The 20,302-nt window shown below is 40.3% G+C and overlaps 2 protein-coding genes across 2 annotated transcripts in view; both read left to right on the top strand.

The window, feature by feature from the left end:
• MYO3B (myosin IIIB) overlaps positions 1-20,302 on the top strand; it is a 487,104-nt gene that overhangs the window by 183,024 nt on the left and 283,778 nt on the right. The window lies entirely within an intron of this gene.
• On the top strand, positions 5,515-5,882 carry LOC118913817 (putative 60S ribosomal protein L39-like 5). The gene has a single exon (XM_036888093.2). The coding sequence runs from the start codon at positions 5,618-5,620 to the stop codon at positions 5,747-5,749; it is 132 nt and encodes a 43-aa protein (XP_036743988.1). The 5' UTR covers positions 5,515-5,617; the 3' UTR covers positions 5,750-5,882.

Below are 20,302 nucleotides of genomic sequence, written 5' to 3'. Positions count from 1 at the left end.
TCCCTTGACAGTATTCTTCAATCAATCACAATACAGATCAACAATTCCTTGTGCAAAATCCAAAGAGTTCTGAAAGATGAAAGTTTTTTTTGTACTTGAGTCATCTAGCTGCAAGCTCTGACCTTATGTGAACTGATTTGATGGCAATGCATGGCCTATGCTGAAGTGAGGCTATTTATAGTCATTATTTATCTCACTCAGTGTGAATATTCATGTGGATTGCTGCAGATGTATTAGTGTGTTTGATTATAGTGTGATGCCCCAGATCCTGCTGGGGATTTTATATAACATACAGTAAATGCACTGATTCACTTTTCTAAAATTTGATAAAATTCTGAATTCCAAAACATATTTGGCCCTAAGCATTTTATATAAAGAGCTGTGAGCCGGTATAGCACTTTGACTTCAAATGCAATGTAGTTCAAGGTCCCCAAAATTGTTTGCTTGTCCAGTTCCTTCTGGATTGTGCCATCTTCATCAGGAGAGAGGAGTGGTAAAGAATTCCAGGAAGTCTCCAAGCAAGGCCAAGGGAGAATGTGACCCTGAAGTTCACAGCCAGGGATGGAAGATATTTTCTTACCCCTCCAGCCCCATTCTCATGTCTCTGTGATGGCTGCAGAATGCAGAAGCAGCCACAGTAAAGTGGTGATGTTGGGCAGTGCTGAGAGGAACAACAGATACAGCAGGAGGGATGATGTTCACATAGATGCAGAGGAAGAGCCACTTCCTGAGATGTGAGAACCAAAGGAGTTGGTGGGGAGACTGGAGTGCTAAAGGCACCCTGGTATCTGGGAACACATTTTACATCAACTCAGGGAATGAAATCCAGGGGCTGAGGTTCCAGTGATTTTTCTGGCAAAGACTGGATCCAAAGAGTTTTCCTTTCCATCCAGTTGCTGCACACAGATGCCCTTCATTGACCTTCTCTAAACTGTTGGCTTAGAAAACCCATTACAAATTCACAAATGCACCTTCTTATGCCAAGTTCTTATGGTACCTCTAAAATGTGACTTGACTCACCAAAGTTTGGCTTCTCTACACTTTTTCTATGTTTCTGTTCTTAAACCAAGTACGGTATTGCTTGGATGGATTTGAAAGTAAAGGTATGTAATTGATGGGGTTGGTACTTTCAGTGTTAAACACATTAAAGAAGTCCCTGTCTACCACTGAATTTTTCTTTATGGCAAATTCTATTACATGCCCATCTAAATCTGCTTGTGTTTTCTCCAACTCCGAGAATTCCACATGCAATCATTCTGATATACTTTAGGCTTAGAAAGTCTTGATACTAGAATGGAGGACTAAACACAGAAAACAATGCCTCTAGTATATATGCTACCAGGGGTAAAGCAAAAATATCTTCTTGAAACTTCAGGGTAGGGAGAGTCTGAAAATGTTCTAATGAACCAAGGAAGGTAAATAGAAGTTGAGTGAGTGTGTACTGTTGCTCTTCAGCAACAAGAAGGTGGGGGGACAAGCAGGACCAGCTTGTTATCCCCGGGGCTGAGCGAGAGGGCAAGTGTAGGCGGCTTGGACACCCTCCCCGGAGATCCGGGGAAAAAACAAAAGCACACCAAGCCAGGAGATGTGTCAGCCTCAAGGGCGCAGCAAAACTCAGTTTTATTCCATCAGAGGCTTAGTTATATAGGGGAAGATAAGGAAGTAACAGAAACCAATGGGAATTGGTTATCTCATCTGTCACTAGGGTCTTTAGGCAGGTTTCGGGTTGGGTGAGGAGGCAGAGTTAGGGCCAAGAGCGCGCGCGGGAAGCTAGTTAGGCCACGAAAGCGGAAGTAACGAGGGAGGATGGAAACCTCCAGTCTGCAGCCGTCACAGGCCTAAAAGAGGCAAAAGGTCCCAACAGTGTACTTTATTACTAATTTAAGATATTGAAAAATGCTGTCAATCTCATTTTTATTTATTTGCTAAATGAGTTGTTCTTACTGGTTTTATTAGTGATAATATTATGTATTATAGGTAATTATAGATTCTCTCCTGACCTCAGCTCCCTAATCTTCTTTTCCCCATAATATCTTAGTTTCTTCAACCATGAATTCTCCTCTTTCAAGATTTTTACAAACACAACTCTCAAGATTAGGAACTAATTGCTGTATTTTATATGTTCAGGTAGAAACCTGCCCACTATTCCCAAATAGTATCCTTTGGTTTCATTGATGAGCCTGGTTATTCTGAGGCTGTTTTACTCAGCCTACCAAATACAACTTTCCTGTACTATTTCATTCTTTTTATTCAAATCTCTAATTAAATAGTGATACTCACTGGATTAGAAATGTGTATTTAAAGAGAAAGCCCTGGTTTGCTTTTATCCTTAACCTTGCTCATTGGGAGGTAGAGGGAAGAAGTGTGGGGCATAGCGACTTTCAGATCGTATTCTTCTTGTGGTCAGGGACTGAGGTGAAGAAGATGATTATCTGGTAGTTTTCAGGAAAAGTGTTTTTAACCTAAATTATCCAAATAATTGTTTCAGTTCCTATTACAGACTGTGCCACGGTGCATTGCATTAAAGTAAACAAAACTGGTTCTCTCTAAAGACTATATAGGGCAAGAGATTCTTTAACAACTTTAAAACCTTTAATACCCTGTTCCCGTGTGACTGCTGAGCCATAGTGAAGGTGATTCAGTAATTTCAGTCTTTCTTGATCCGTGATGGTCGCCTTTCCCCAAAGGAGCTGTATGGCAAGAGGGAAAGAGAAAGCAAGAGCTTGGAGGAGGTGGGGTGGGAGGAATGCTGGGGGCCAGCTCAGTGTTCTTCAGAATTGTTTCCTGCCTTCTTAATTGAGGGACACTAGGAGAGTTTTTTAAGAAGGTCTAAAATCTTATTAGTAAACCTGTTTGGGGGTTAAAAAAAGAAAAGATACATTATCCTTTTTGGTTTTAAACCTTTGGTCATTAGGGATACTTGTCACATTTATACGTGTTAAGTATGCATTTGTCAAAATATGACTCCTGACAGCTTATTAATGATAAATTAAACATGATGCTCACATAAATTCTGCACTGCTTTCTACCCATATGATTGGACCTTACGTTTTTTGTTATTCTTCAGTATGTTGGCTTTGCAGCGATTTCATTATCAGCCTTTTCCCCGTGGGCTAAAGCTATTTGCATAACAAGTTTATCTGGTTCAAGTTTCAGCCAGACTTCTGTTTTGTGAGGAGGTAGCCTTTTGATAAGATACCAATAATTTTCCTTTGCCCGCTTCACCTTAGTCTTAATGGATGTCACTTCCTTTTTAAAATTCAAACTAATTTCTTTAGACTAAACTACAAAATTACTTCCCCAACCATTGGGCAAAAGGCATCTGAGAGTTATGCTTTTTCATTTTCCCTCTAAAACTTTTGGGTTTTATTAGAAATTAGACTTAGGACTTCATCATCTATGGCTCTTGAGCTGATTAGTGAGATAGTAAAGATGGATTTTTCTTAGTGAAGGGCAAAACCAAGAGCACCAAGGCTGCTCAGCTGTGGACTGAGTGGCGACTTGACCCTATGCTCGTCTGCACACACTGCTTTTCCGGGTTGGCTGGCTTGAACTGCTAAGCATGCAGCTGTGTCTGTTTCCCAGAGTCATCTTCATGGCTGAGCCTGACCATTTAGTCATGAAATGTTGAGGTGGCCTTTTCTGTCCCTCCAAATGACATTCAGATGGCTACAAGCAGATGCATTGCATATTAGGAAGGTGCGATCACTCTAGACTAATAAATTATTAAGATTAATGGGCATTTGCATAAATTTATTCCTTAAAAATTGAAACTTAGACCTGGAACCTTTGTTTTTCTCTAGGCCTGAATTTTTATAAAGGTAACAATTTTGGGGTGGTTGTTTCCTTGACATTGATTGGAAGGAATCTTCAAGGCAACAATTTTCAGCTCTTTGTCATTCTCCAGTTTGTGTTTCAAGGCAGCTTAATTCCACATGGCTTTATAATGTCAGTAAACAATACACTTGGAATGATAAATATCCCAACTCAGTTACTAAGTTCCACAATATTCTTGGCTTTTTAAGTTCTGTTGGATTCTCAGGTGGCCATGCAAAGAAAGTGTTAATACTTCCTGTAGTTGAAGGATACAATAACCTTTATTTACATTACTTCACAAATTGGTCATTTTAATTAAAATGAGTAGTAGCATCTCCAGTGACAGACTCTCTTCATTTTAGATTTATTTAGCCAATGATTAGCTATTATGGCTTCTTGAATTAATTAGCATCTTTGAGCTACAGGGAATTAGTGAATTAATAAAAACTTGTGGAGAAGCTCAAAATTAAAAAAAATATGATTAAAACCCCCCAAATTCTCCTCTCCCCTCTGAACATATATTGATTGATACAAACGCAACCCAATTAAAAACTTGAGATTATTTTTTTCCTTCCATTGTAAGAACAAGTAAAGCTATGTGTTTCAAGGTTTTATTTCCCTAAAGAGCATCTAATTTAGATTATCTAATAGATAATCTACAGACACAGAGGGCCTGATCTGAGCTCATTTATATCCCATTTATAAACTCAGCTGATAAAATCTGATTTTCTCAACATGTAAACCAAGTGGTTTAGTGTGACTTGAAGTTTGAAACTCTGTGCGGTGTCCACATATGCCAGGAATATATTGTTGTCCTAGAAACTTTACAAATGAGAGTTTTAGCCTCATCCAGAATAAGCAAAAGGCACAGTAAAATGGGTGCTCCTGACTCTAGTTAGCATAGTCTATTTATTTACTGACAGATGTCAGTTTAGATCTTGTGAGAAATCAGATCTGTAGCATATATAGCATTACAGATTTCACAGTAATGCTTATGGCACATTATGTTAGGTGACTTAGGTAAGATTAGTCTAAATGATACTCTGTGCAGCTTATCCCATACTGGCTTTTCTTTCTTTCTTCTTCATTTTAAAATTATACTTGAATTTCATATTGTAAATCAAAAAGAGTCTGCAGTTGAAGTAAACAGAAGTGATGGTGAACTTTGCAGAGTCTGTGTGTCCATGTCCATGGCTTTGGGGAGTGGCCAGCTGGGGACATGGCTTACATCAAGGAGAGGCTGCCCTGGAAGACCAGTATGTGCATCCAGCTGTGTCACCTACTAGCTGTGCAGCCCTGGGGAACATATTTAACCTCCCTGACCTTAGGTCTTCATTTGTCAAGTTGGGGCTTAGAATACCTGCCTTATATGGTTACTATAGGATTAAATTATAAAATGTGTATGTAGAACCTGGCAAACAATAATAATAATAATTAACATAATATATATAATATATAATATAATAATATATTACTCATGTCAGGCTCTGCTCTTTACACATTGTATAATTCACTTAATCCTCATAATCCTATGAGTTAGTTCTAACGCTATCTCCATTTTACAGACACTAAGGTAGCAAGACGCCAGGCGTTCCAAACCACAGTGAGTCAGTGGTGGAGATGGGATCTGAGCCCCATCAGACCTGCCACAGTGTTCACGCTCAGCCGGCACAGGTCATTACTCCAGTACTCTCTGCCTTGGCTCTGTACCACCACGCCGAATCTGCTTTTTGATAATGTTGTTGTCTCCCTCTCCTTTTCTCTGCTGTCATGGTGTGAGCAATTGACTCCATTCCTTGCTATGTTTTCTCACAAAACTTTTAGGATCAAACAATTCCTGGCCAAGAAACAAAAGCAGAATTGTCCCATTCCCCAGTGTATTCAGGTGAAAACTGTCAATAAAATCAGGTACAACTGTAAGAGGAAACATTAGAGAGGAACCAAACTGGGCCTATAAGGAATCAGAATGAGATGGCACCCAAATTTATGCCATATCAAGGTCACTAGCATCTTACCATATCAAGCTGAAAACATCACCACTATCTGGATGGTTGGACATGTTATATTGGGAAAATTATTTTTCTCTTTGTTTCTATGCTTCTGTACTAGTAAATTCAGTAATGAATATGTGAGACCTTTTGTTTGGGGAAAAAAGAAAGAAAACGTATCAGTGAATATCTCATCTTTGACACCTCTGAAATATTCCGGTCTGCTCTCCACCTTCTTTTTATTTAAACTTCAGCTCACTGACTTCCACAACTCATGCCACACAAACACACACACACACACACACACACACACACACACACACACACACACACACACACACACACACACACTCCTTCAGTCCCTTCTCAGCAGCAGCAGCACTGCCCCCTCAAACTCAGCCTGAGAGAATCAGCTCCAGTGGAAGTAAAAACAGAAGCAACACCTGGAGTGCGGGCTTACTTTCACTCCCACTTTGCAGAAAGCCTGACCTCTGTCACCTACCACAGGCACATCTAGTCCAGACTGAGTGCCTCTGTCCCTGCTGTCAGGCAGCCACAGATTTCTTCATAAAAAGGGGTAGTAGACAGAAATGGATGCCAGGACCCTGAGAGGCAGAACCCACAGGACTTGGCAACTAATGTAGGAGGAGACACGTGCTACAGATAGGGAAGAGTTAAACATGACTCCAGTGTTTTCAGCATGTGAAAAGGTCTTTGTAGAGAACATATGTTAGAGAGAGAAAAAGCACAGGATCTGACGTCAGGTTGCGCTGCCACTTAGATTTTTTACCTTAAACAAGTAAAGATGATTTAAACCTTTCTGAGCCTCAGTTTCCTCATCTGTAAAAAGGGAGTGCTAATACTTCCATGATAACCACTTAAGATTAAGAGCAAGTCTGCTGTGATAGAAAATGCCAAATAACAGTGGCTTATACATGGTAGACTTTTATTTTCTCTCACATAAAATAAGCTGGGAACTAGGCATGCATGTACTGCATATACTGCTGGTCTAGCAGGGCACATGGCAGCCACCCATTAAGTGTGATTTCCATTCTCTAGGGCACCTCATGAGCCAAGATGGCTGCTGTAGCTCCAACATCTACATGCTTTTTATAGGCAGATGGAAGGGGAGAGAAATGAAATTTTCCTTACTTTAAGAATACTTTCTAGCAGTTTCATACAATGTACCATTAGCTACAACTTAATCACATGGCCACACCTGATTACAAAGGATGCTAAGAAATGTAGCCTTCTAATAGGGCTATCATGGGCCCTGGTCAGTACCAGGGCTCTATCTATAAGTAGAGTGAAGAGTGTATAGACAGAGAGCAATCTAGAGTGCTGCAAGAATTAAGTGAGAGCTCAAAAAATGTGAGTGCTAATGATAAATGTTATAACTCACAGTAATGATGCCATCAGAAGAGCTATAAGAGTCAGGAAGGAGAGCCAGGAGGCCTTTTGGGTGTTGAGTGACGACAGAGGTGGGCCTCGAGGAGGGGCAGTGAGATCCCCACGGAGTCTGATGTGTACATTGGGAGAGAAGGGAAAGTAAGGACGAGGTGGGGGCACAGAGTGGCAGGGGGACACTCCTTCTGGGTCTTTCCCTGAAAGTTACGAGGTTCTGGTTCAGTGCTAAGCCCCCGCCTTCCTGCCTGGTCCTCCATTCCCTGGCCACTTTAGTTTCCACTGTACAGTTTCCACAGGCTCTGATGCAGAAGAAAATCTGACTTTGGGTCAGTAAGATTTTAATTAAAAATGGAAATGAAGGTCATGTCACCACTACTACATTCTTCTAGCCCACTCATGATTTCTGTCAGGGATAAAAATAATGGACATAGCCCATTGGCACTAAGGAGGGAAGGGCTGTTTTTTTTTAATGGATTCAAAATTTATAACAGTGATTTTGAATATAATGAGTCATCATAGATTCTCTTGGTCTTCCATCTCCTTTTGGTTGTTTACCTCATGGTATTTTAATCTTGAATCTTCTAAGGTTATCAAATGCCTGATATAGCTGTAATACCAGGTTAATGACTGGAGAAAGGGGAAATCCCATAATTAATTTTTGATTTGAGGAACTATTGAATATTTTTTTGAAAGAAGTATTTTTTAAAAGGCTGTTTAGTGAATAATGGGAATGAATTCTTGTCTTTAAGGGCAGCCCAAGCTGCCAAGCTTTAACCTTTGGGCTCAAGTAATGCTCCTCATGCATGTACAGAAAGCCTGACTTTGATCACTCCATGTTATGAGTTGAACTGTGTCACCTAAAACTATGTATTAAAGTCCTAACCCTCAATAACCAGAATGTGAACTTATTTGGAAATAGGGCCAGTGCAGATGTAATTAGTTCAGATGAGGTCATACTGGAATAGTGGTATCTTTATAATACAAAGGTATCCAATACAACTGGTGTCTTTATAGAGGAATTTGGACACAGACACACAGAGAAAACATCATGTGAAGACTGGGGTTACGCTGCCACAGGCCAAGTAACAACCAGAAGCTAGGAGGGAGGTCTGAAAAAGACCCTTCTTTAGGGAGCATGGCCCTTCCAGTCTTAGGTCTGGATCTCAGAACTCTGAGCCTCTAGAACTGTAAGGCAATAAGTATCTTGTGTAAGCCACACAGTTTATGGTACTTTGTTATACAAAGTCTAGCAAATGAATACAGTCCATGACTTGATGGTTATACGACCATAAGACATTTGAGTTCTCCAAGCCTGTTTCGTGAGCTGCGGGTGAGGACAACAGTATCCACCCTTCTGCCAGTGAAGATCAAATGTAAAATCTTTTGAATACAGTAGAAGATTATCACAATGCCAAGTCATCTTCAAATTTCTATACCATCAAGCCATAGTGTTTTCTTCTTTTCTTCTTCCCTTTCTTTTCATCTTGTTTTTTGTTTAAATATTTCTCCAATGTTAAGCGTTATGTTAAATTCCCCCAAAGCCTACTGCCCAATAGTAAAAGAGGGGTATTTCTGTAATCAATGATTCTCTGGCCTTTATCACAGTCTTCAGGAACCTAATGCACATTCTGCACCAAGATTTCTTGGTCACATGTGCCTTTCTGAGAGGAACAAACTGCAAAAGAAAAAGATGGCAAATTGGTGTCATCTTGTATCCCAACACTGACCACTTGATCGCCTTCCTCAAATGCCATGTTAGAAGGATTCTGAGGGTGCATCCAGGACAGAGGATCATCATCACTTAATGGTACTTACTATAAGCCTGCACTGAGGTAGCTGTAGCTTATACCTTTGTGGACCTAGAGTTCACATTTCTTTTTAATTATAAACAGGTTGTCTGTTATGTGGAAATCTTTGTTCATGGCAAAACTCACTTAGCCAAAGAGCACTTACATTCGACTAAATCAGGTGTGGCCTGAAGATACCTGAGAATTAAAAGTAGTTGAATAACTTTGGGTTATCTGTGTGAGGAGTACAGGTAATATTAATAGTAGGATTTATTTAAAGCTTGCTATGTGTTTGTCAGACATGGTAAAATGCACTTAATATACATTATTTTAGTGAATCCTCACTGCTACCATATGAGACAGGTTACTACTCAGACAGGAAGCTGAGCCTCTTAGAAGTTAAGTAACTGGCCTGTGGTCTCACAAATAGAAATTAGTAGAGCTAGAATTCAAACCCAGGTCTGTATCACAGTCCAATATCTGTTCTGAGGCTCATGATGCTGCGGGCTGTGTACATTTACACTGTTGTGCAACCACCACTATCTAGTTCCAAAATATTTTAGTCACCCCAAAGGAAGCCCTATACCCATTAAGCAGTTATTCCCTTTTACCCCCTCTTCTCCAGCCCCTCGCAAATGCTAATCTGCTTTCTGCCTCTTCTGTCTTTGTGGATCTACTTATTCTGGATATTTCATATAAATGAAATCATACAATAAGTGATCTTTAAGTGTTTCCTTTCACTTAACATAATGTTTTTAAATTCATACATGTTGTAGCATTTATCAGTATTTCATTCCTTTTTATGGCTGAGTAATACTGTGTGTATGTTTTTGAGGCAGAATGTCAGCAGCCACCCTACCGCCCTCCTCTGCCTGGAGATGTGAAGGGGGCCTATGCCTGGCTACTCAGACACCTCTTCCATGTTCCCCTGTCAGCCCCCATGTGGCTCCATGGGCGACCAGACTGTCACAGAGCCAGGTGTTCTCCCGTCTTCTCCCCAACACCCACATAAGGCCTGGTCTTCTGCCCTCCTTGATATCGGGGCCAAATATCGTGACAGCACTCTACAGGGTTGTCAGCCTCCTTCAGATTGTAAACACTGTCATGCTAAGGCTGCCTTGGGAGAATACCCAGGTGTGATAGGTAAAAATCAAGGTGTGGGGAACTTTGAAGCCTATGACCTAAACTTTGCTTCCTCCTATAAAATAAGAGCAGGGGCATATTTTGCAGGAGTTAATCTTGGCCCATATAAATTGGTACCTTAATACATTCTTCTCATCCAGAGGCTCTAGAAGTAAGAACACTTGCTATGGCTTAGGTATATAGTTTCCCTAATCTGTTCCCAATGTAGGCTCATAGTTTTTTATCTGGCTTCTTTTGGGTGCCCCAAACATTCCATCATGCAGGTGTCTGATGTTCCTGGGTATGATTCAGGTCTGTACTGCAATTAGAGCAGGAGTTTCTATGCTACTTTCTCTGATTCTGTGACTACAGTCATTATAAACTATCCTTCACAAGACAGTCAGCATGAACTTTTGAAACCCAAACTGATTAAGCCATGCCCTAGTTATAATCATGTTGTGACTCTCTATGCTTATAGGATACACCGAAACCCTTTTACACATAAGGTCATTCAGTAAGTTGGACTCTGACTGTCTATGCAGTAGTGCTCTCCCCTCCATGTTCTAGCAAAACTGAGTGAGTGGTGCTTCTCCTCACTCCCCGAGGAAGACTCAGAGGCCCCTTCCTTCGTGCTTTTGTGTCAGCATGGTGTCTTTCACAAGCATTCACAATAAGGAGGGGAGAAGGGAGCAGGTCAACCATTCTTGAAATTATTTGAGCATCAGTCTTCTAAGAGCAGAGAATCTATCTTTTCTGCTTTGTATCCGCAATATCTGGCATAGTTCCTGACACATGGCAGGATCTCAATAAACATCAGTTCCTTTTGAAGAACTAAAAACTATCAAGAGGAAGTGATGCCCTCAAAATTATAAACAGAATATAATGGACTTGGTTAGAAGTTGGATGTTAGGACTACTGATCTTTGGACAATCTCTCATAACCAGAAACACGGTAAGTGAGAAGAATGCAAGGTGGGCAAAGTGTTAAAATTCACTTCCTTAACACACACACACACACACACACACACACACACACACACACACGCACACCTTTCCCAAAGCAAAAATAAAATTTTAACTGTCAGGAACATGATAAGGTTTGTTAAAAGTGAATGATGACAGCTACATAGTTAACTGTGGATTCTTTTCGATTGCTCTGAGTAAATGAAAATGAAGTAAAACAAATCCTCCCTGTAAATCTCAGTGGTTATTATTCTCCAGCAAACTTTGCCCATTCCTCTCCTTTCCCCCACCCTCTCCCCACCTTACCCTACTTCCCACCACCACCTCCTCAGTCACCTGGTTCAGAATTCCAGTGAAAAGTTGAAGAGGAGTCACTTTTGAACCCAGGATTAGGTAAACAGCTGTGTTTCCACAGCGCATGACTCTTCAGGACCATGGTCAGCGACACGACACTCTACAGGGCTGTCAGCCTTCTTCAGATGTAAACACTGTCATGCTAAGGCTGCCTTGGGAGAATACCCAGGTGTGATGGGTAAAAATCAAGGTGTGGGGAACTTTGAGGCCTATGACCTAAACTTTGTTTCCTCCTATAAAATAAGAGCAGGGGCATATTTCACAGGAGTTAATCTTGGCCTGTATAAATTGGTACCTTAACACATTCTTCACACCAATAGATGTTACTAAGGGAAAATAATTTAGGATTGTGGCAAGCAGAAGAAATTATTGGATAAATTTGAATTTGAAGGCCATTTAGTGAATAATGCCTTTAGATCCATACGAGATCTTCTGTCAAGGGGGTTCTTTGAGTTTACACTTTTCCAAATGAGTAAGTGACAGAACATGTAAAAGGAAAAGACCAAAAACTACTACTAGGGAAGGAAGGGATCCAAATATTATAACAGATAAGAACGGACCAGAAACACAAAGTGCTCAGCTAGGTTGAAGCCACAGGTCTGCCGGAATCAGAAGCAAGCAGCGCACCTGGGAGTTTGGCCCCTGTGGATAAAGGGACTAAGAGGGTTGTAAGCAAGGCAGAATCCAGAGCCGGTCTCCTGCTCAAAGCCAGTGTCTTGGGTGGTTCTCCTAGGCTGATAAAGAGAAGCTACGGAAAAGGAGGGGATAAGGAAGGGATCATATGATCCTGCGCCCTATCTATATCAATTTCTTTCATGTTGTTCTCTCTGTCACCTGAAATAATGCTGACCATCACCCCAGACTGGTCTTTCTCCAGCTTCTGGATGACAGTGACAGAAGGATATATAAGCAGCTAGACCTTCTGTTGCCGCAGTGATGGCCTCTTCCATATACCTAATACAATGATGGGACAGGAGCACAAAATGCCATTCTATAACCTGACTCTGGACTAGAGACCCAGAGGACCAAGAAGACATGCCTACTATCATTAGGCTAGAAGGGTGAGCACAGAGGAAGTCAGTGGCAGGGGGAAAAATCCTCCTCCTCAAGGTGAGCCTGACAACTGACATTTCAAAACACACAAAGAACTCTAAGGCTAAGAAAGACAACCCACCAGAACAACAAATGAAGCATAAATTAATTTGAAATGAAACTAATTTTATGGAACAGTCTGAAGGGGTAAAAAAGTAACTATCAATGATAGGAAAGGAAAATTATTTGGGATAAAACATGTAAATCTAACTCCACGCAATCATAAAATTCAGGGCGGGACTATGTTCAATGCATTGTTAAGACATGCAAGATTTCTTGTGCTCAAAAGAGGATAGAACTGGAAATTTTATAGTTAAGCAAACATTTTAAATATGTAGGATAATTACTGAAATTACAGAAAAACAATGTCCTAGTTCTAACCAATGGAAAGAAAAAGGATCTATAGAAAACTTTGTCAACCCAACAGAAGGCAGGAAATGAGAAAAAAAGAATTACAGGAAAAAGGTGGTAAAAAAGAGATTTCTACCCAGATGAAAGTGTTTTTGAGTTATCAGGCAGGCAGTGTTTCCCAAGATCTCTAATCCACAAACAGTAAAGTTTAACTGCTGACTGGGTTGAGTTAGGGGATTGATTTTATTGTTTACTGATTTCTGCAGTGTAAATATGCCCACCATGGCCAATCTCAAGCCACCAATGCAACATCAATCAGTTCACAAAAATCCTGAAAATGTAACAGTAATATCTAGGGAGGTCATGCATGGTGGCTCCGTTTGTATGGAATAAACAGGATTTCTCCATGGTCTTCATACTGCATATAATTTTTGACAATAAAACAAAGATTTTTAAAAAACAGGTTATCTGCATTTTACTTCCCTAACTGAAACCATATGGAAATTTATTGGGAAAATAGGAGTTGGTGGCATCTTTTTATTAGAGTATCTATCATATGGTTATGGAAGGCTAGTAATTTATGATCCTTGCTTGCAAAACCAGATCAATACAGAGATAAATATCCTCAGCACAATAGAATTTATATCATCCACATGGTAATTGACCACTGTGTCACATGTTCAATCATTCATCTCATTATCTGATATAAAAAACAGGAAGTTTAATGCATATGTGATTTATTAATGCACACTTGTGTGAAACCCACAATATCTAACCTGACCTATCCTTGGCAACATAGTATACAGTTGTCTTCCTCCTGTAATAGGATGCCACCAAGAGTATCAACCACCTTTTTCATTTTTTAATGCTAGTTATCTCCTGTTGAATTAGAACAGACTGGGGAAATGCCTGAGCTAGCACTATTCCCTCTCTTCGTTTACCTTTCCCTTCCTCCCAGTTTTGAGTTCCCAGTCCTTTTTTCCTTTCTTTCATCTGTCAGAGCACAAGTGGCTTGCCCTAGAATAGGGCGGTGAGTAAATGGTCCTGAAGGAGGCTTTCACGTCGCTGATATGTTACTATGAGTATATTTGGCAGCAAAGTCATTCCACATCACTTATCTATGCATGTCACTGAGTTTACAGTGGCTTAAAACTTAGGATACACCACATTTCCAGAGCAGGAAAGCAGGTTTCCTGGAGGGAGAGAAAACAGAAAAAAGGAAAAGCTAAGCATTTAGAAATGTATGAGTAGAGTTGGTTCACTAACAGTGGGCGCAGGAACTGTCCCAACCGCAAGCCCCTTTCTTTCGCAGTCTCCCTGGGAACATTTGTTGCCTGCAGCATCTGTGCTTTGCTCTGCAAGGGTTAATCAGAGGGACTATTATTCAGCAAATTAAAGGCTTGGCTGTGGGAGAGTTCCTTTCAGAAAGGATTAGGGTCTCTGATGAGGCTTTGATGTGAAAGATGGAGCAGTTCTTCTTCCTGTGAATGAAGGAGTGTTAAGGACTCCCTAGGCTCTCTTTGGCAGTTAGTGTCTTTACTCATTGTCTTTCTTAATAAAGAAAAATATTTTAGCTTACAGAAAATTCATGCTTGAACAAGGCATTGGATTGACGCCCCCAGAGGAGTGAAGTGTTCATTTCTTGGTCTAGAAGCTCAGAGGCGCAGCACTAACTGATTCCCTGGGTGGTCGCTTCCTCAGGAAGAACCACTGTCTGTCCAAAGAGTAACAGAAGCAGCCATTTGGGCTTTTGGTTCATCACCCTTGAAGCTTTTTTTCCTTAGAAGTGGGGAGAAGGATGGGAGATGACAGGCACATGGTGATTTGTATTCTCGGGAACATGAATCACAGCAACCAATAACTGCAAAAATCCTGATTTGTGTAAAAGATTTACAACTACTTATTATCTAATGATATTTTTTCCAGGCTTTTCAGTACTGGTTATTAGAGTATCTATCATACAGTTAATGAAAACCTGGCTTAGGTTATTTTCCACAACTTGATTTCATACCATCAATAATATTCATATAATTAGCAATCAGCCAGAAAAGGGTTTAGTCACTTAAAGTTTTTACCAGAAGAACACACATTAAGGGAAGCATGCTAAATGTGGGCAGACACAATGCCAGCAAGACTATTGAAGCTGTAGGCCATTATCTTTCCTCTTAATCTAATTCTCCTCCCACCTCTACCTTCACTATGTACAATGGCCTGAAATTTTAGTTGGAACTAAATTTAAGAGGCAAATTTGACTCTCCTGTTGTCCCCATGCCCACTTGTACCATCCTCTTCCCACTCTCTTCCAATCTTACCAATGGGATTAAATCACTCCCTCCTTTGAGCTGCTTTTGATTCATGGGCTACACTTTTTCAGCAATCTTCTTTCCATTATTTGCAATGAACAGCACCTAGTAGCTTGGCACCCTGCCTTTCCTTTCACTAATGGGGGCCAGGACTTGGGCACTGCATTCAGCATGTTAGGAATTCACCAAGTCATTGGTAGATTTAGCACTGGATTAAGATCAGAGAGCTCTGTGCCTCCTTGCATGGGCCACCAAGAGAGAATTTTTTACTAAATGGTCTTTGATAAGAAAGATCAGTTTGGATTCGAGCATGTTATAACAAACAGCCCTACAAAGCTCATGGTCATGTTTACTGGAGGGAAATAGCATTCATTACTTTACAGGAAGTTATTTCTATGAAAACCTCTGAAAGCTATATCTAATCTCCTTACCAATCAACATCATCATTATCATCCTATCACCATAATTCTCCAAGCAGCTAGTCTGTTTTTATACCATGGATTTTAATAAATATAGAACAGACTTCATTTTCCCTTTCACATTGGCTGCTAGAGAGAGCCCAGAGCCCGTGGCCACTTCTAACAAAGTAATTTATTTGGTATTCTAATTCCTACTTTTGTTCCTTAATTTCCCCTTTGTTTCATTTTCCTCTTCTTCTTTTAATTATTTTTATCTTGCCTTATTGCACATACCTTTATTTAAGCATATGTTGTTGCAAGATGCCTTAAATTATTTCTAGAACAAAATGAAACATTAAAAATCAATTGCATACACTGATGGTGGGAATATAAAATGAAGCAGCCACTTTGGAACACAGTCTTGTAGTTCCTCAAAAGGTTAAACATAAAGTTACCACATGATCCAACAATTCCACTTCTCAGTATATATATCCAGGAGAAATGAAAACATATGTCCACATAAAAACAAATGTTCATAGCAGCATTATTCATAATAGCTTAAAAGTGGAAACAACCCAAATGCCCATCAACTAATGAATGGATAAACAAAATATGATATATACATATAATGGGGCATTATTTAGCAATATAAAGGAATGAAGTATTGATTCATGCTACAACATGGATAAGCTTTGAAAACATGCTAAGTGAACAAAGCCAGTCACAAAAGACCACACATAGTATATGAAATATGTAGATTAGGCAAATACATAGAAACATAAAGTAGATTGATAAATTGCCTGGGACTGAGGTGGTTAAGGGGAAATGAGGAGTGACTGCTAATGAATACAAGGTTTCTTTTGGGGGAATGAAAATGTTCTAATAAAAATTGATTATGGTAATTGTCATACAACTATACGAATATACTAAAACTCTCTGAACTGTATACTTTAAAAGGGTGAACTGTATGGTATATAATTTATATCTCATCAAAGTTGTTAGTAGTTTTTAATCATTTGTAGTAATTAATCAACAATAATTTTTATGGAGTAGCTTTTGTTGGTTTTCTTACACTTTTGATTTTCACTTAGTGCCAGACATGTATGCTGTAGTTAAGTCCACTTATTTTCAGTAGAATCTGCAGACTTGTGTGGGATTGTGAATCCTCAAGAACAGGGATGACCTTCTCCATGGGAAGAAAATTCCCTCTATATCAGCTAGTTCAGTACAAGTAATCCACTAGGCAAAATCTGTGTTTGTTCAGCAGCAAGCTCTAAGCCTTTGAACATAAATGCTGTTGTTCTATTTCTGCTTATTACTCTTGCCTCATCTTTGCATATGCTATCTCCTTTCCCTTGCCATCTTATTCTACTTGGTAGTGAAAATAAATGAGCAAGAGCATTCAGAGAAGTAAAAGAATGACTAAGAGATGTAACTTCACTGCAGGGAAAGAGAATGTTTTAAGAACAGAAGGCAGGTCAATAGTAGCCTTCAGTGACAGCTTGAACAGAGAGGTTGAACAGAATGAAGACCTTTGAGGCCGTTGGGTTCCTTTGAGAGAGGTTACAGATGGGTAAAAGGTAGATGATTACATAACAAAAATTTAGCTACAGGTCTATCCATTAAAGTCCGGTTGGTGTAAGATTCCACTGATGGCCCCTTCTTTTTCCTTTCAACACTCTTGATTTGTCTTCAAGTTCCATAGCTACAAGAATCACCTTTCCTTTCCCATTTCCTTAACTTAGAATATATGCTTCCTAAATGGATTACTTCAGTTCTTCTCTCCAACTTACTCTAATGTGGTGCCAGTTCATTTCCTAAAGCAAAAATCCTAATTGTATTACCTCCCTCCCCAAAAAAGCCAGTTCAGTTGGCTAAGAGAGAAGACCCAGGTCCACTGGTATGGCCTTCTAGGTTCTGAATAAAATGTTCCTGGCCAGATTTTCACCTGCATGTCTATTACAACAGCATTATTCTGTTGTACTCCGTTCCCCATGTAAGCCATGTATTTACCAATGGACTTCCATTCCTACTTTACCTTCCACTTGGAATGGCCATCGCTGCACTTGCTGTCAATATCCCTTTCATCTTTTAAGACTCAAGATTACCTCTCATGTGAAACACTTATTTTCATAGCAAGAATTGTTTACTTTGATTTATTCTAGTATTCCATCTGGTTCTGTAAATATTTCATATGTATAAGTTTGGTATTACCCCAGAAGATAAGTTTCTTATGGAGGTGTATAAAATCCTTCATTTGTCTTGTACTCTCCTAGCCCCCAACCCCAGTCCTGGGCTGATCCTGAACAAGTAATGGTCATCCACTATAGAACTGGTTATTAGTTTCTTATAAAGGATGGTTGGGTACTATCCATTGCTTCCCTTTGTAGGGAAAAATGCATACAAATGGGAATTGTGGATTTAATTTTGGGCAGGGTGGCAAGTAAAATCAAGGGAAGGATTAAAATCCATATATCCCCTGGCACTTAAACCTGGACTAGAAAGCAGACCATAACTGTTCATCAAAATGCTAATTGATTTTTGAATCAAAGAAATTAGCAAGACACTCAAAAATAGGAGTGCCTAAGAGCTTGAATTTGAAAATACCAAATTTCTTTGCTTTTGCTAAATTGCCAGACCCTAAATGTCCCCCTTCATCCAGATCTTGAAAATTCTAATTAAGACTTCAATGAAGCAGGAATATTTCCACAGTGGTGGGAACTGCATTGAGAAAAAGTAGCTAATTAATGGGCACAGTATTATTCAAGTCTAACTCAAGGAACCATTGCACATTAGCATTTCTTTTAGAACACTCATCCTGCTTGGCATTGGGTATGCCATGGCTGTTTTCTTCCAGGGGACTAACTCACATTGTGCCTACCACCTAGTACGGGGGCTGGCCCATACGGTTGGTATTTATTGAATACTCACTATGTATCAGGACCATACATGGATTATCTCATTTACTCCCCACAATGATATTATTGCCATTTTATAGAAAAAGAAACTGAGTCCCAGAGAATTTAGTTAAATTGTTTATCACCACATATTTATAAGAAGTAAAGTTTGACCCCAATTTCTGTCTTTTAACCTTTGTATATTACTGCCCTGATACTGGGCACCAAAATTTTTTTAAATGAATGAATAGATGTGCCATGCTTGGGAGAATAATGGGTTTGGAGACTAAGTACATTGTTATTTAAATAAATTGGCAGACTATTTTAAATACTTAATATTGTTAATAATTAATATATAATATTATATAATACAGAACTATATATTGTATGTTATATGAATGTATATTATATTAATTGGCAATGATTGACATGAAGATTAATATCTTTTTTAAATGGGCTTACCAACATTAGATCGTTTTGCCCTGACACACCACATTTTCCATAACCACTCTCTTCTGCCTTCACGCATCACTTCCCTCTTTGATTATTCCTCATCTTCCCATCCCTGGTTTGCTGGCTGAGGGCAGAACTGACATGTGGCCAACCTCAGCCTTTGCAGTAGCCCAAGAAGCAGTGGCTTGGCTCCAGCAGGCAGACTCGGCAGCTCCGGCAGTCACAGCAAATACCCAGATGCTCAGGAAGCAATATCTCCCTGAGAGATGAAGCCATACCAGGGTTCCCATGGCCTAGGCATCGTGCCTTCCCCCACCTTGGAATCAGAGGTTAACAGTGCAATAAACTAGTTGCTGGGGCTGTGTGATGAAGTAATGGCTCATTTTTTTCTAACTGCACCACATGGCTGGAGTTGCCTGGAAAAAATATGTTTAATTGCGAAGTGCTTTTCCCAACCAAGGAAGAAAGAAACAAAGAGGATGGAGAAGGTGTTGAGTTGGGTCCGCCAGTTAACAGTCCTTAAAGTCTTAATCCTATGTCACAAAAATTGGGATCTTTCTTCGCCACAGCATGTCCAGCAGGGGGCATGCTCATCCCCAGTCTTCTGCAACTGCCCTTTGGTCCTTTGAAAGCACAGATTAAACAGAAGGAAGTGCCAAGAATGGTAATAACCTATCCACCCACCCCACCCCACCCACCCCTGCCATCGCCCATTCCAATGGCTTCTCCTTGGGCAGCCTTAGGGACCCCTGTGCCCCATCTGGAACTTGTTCCTTGGCTCTGACTGGTTCTGCTTGGCCCTCCTCACGTCACCTACTTGCTTGGCATTTTCACTTCTTCCTTCTCCCAGACTAATCCTGCCCCACTGCCGTGGTGCAGTCTCCTTCCCTTGGCCCCTCCCAGCTATGGCCCCCAGGTTGTCCCCCAGACAAGCAGTGCTTGAGGGATCTACAATTTTTGTTACCCTGTCACCTTCCCTAAAAACATGACCAGTTAGTCTGGGCTTTTAAATTATTTACTATTGATTGTGGGATCAGAGACAGAGGGCAATGTGAAGAGCTACTTGTGTTCACAAGTGTCCCACAGGCTGCAACCAGGCCCTTACAGGGCCACCTGCTGCAGCTCTCTGCTTTAGGGTCCCTCCAGTCCCGGGCATCTCTCTCTGGCTGCCGTGGCACACAGTCCTTAACTTGATGTCGATTCTGTCCTATCTGCTCTTAGATTTTGTCTTTTGGCTTCAAACTACCCTGTACCTTTTCTAGGGCCACTTTCTTCGCCTTCCTTGAGTCTGTCTGGTTGAGAAAAGTTGGTTCTTCCCTGTCCCCAGCCTCAGGCTTCAGGAAGTGCAGTGTTCTTCCCTGTCCATTTCCTA

Source organism: Manis pentadactyla, chromosome 6, assembly GCF_030020395.1.
Source record: "Manis pentadactyla isolate mManPen7 chromosome 6, mManPen7.hap1, whole genome shotgun sequence".
Lineage (NCBI taxonomy): Eukaryota > Metazoa > Chordata > Mammalia > Pholidota > Manidae > Manis > Manis pentadactyla.
The sequence above is the reverse complement of the archived record's forward strand: the minus strand, read 5'-3'. Positions and strand labels throughout refer to the sequence as shown.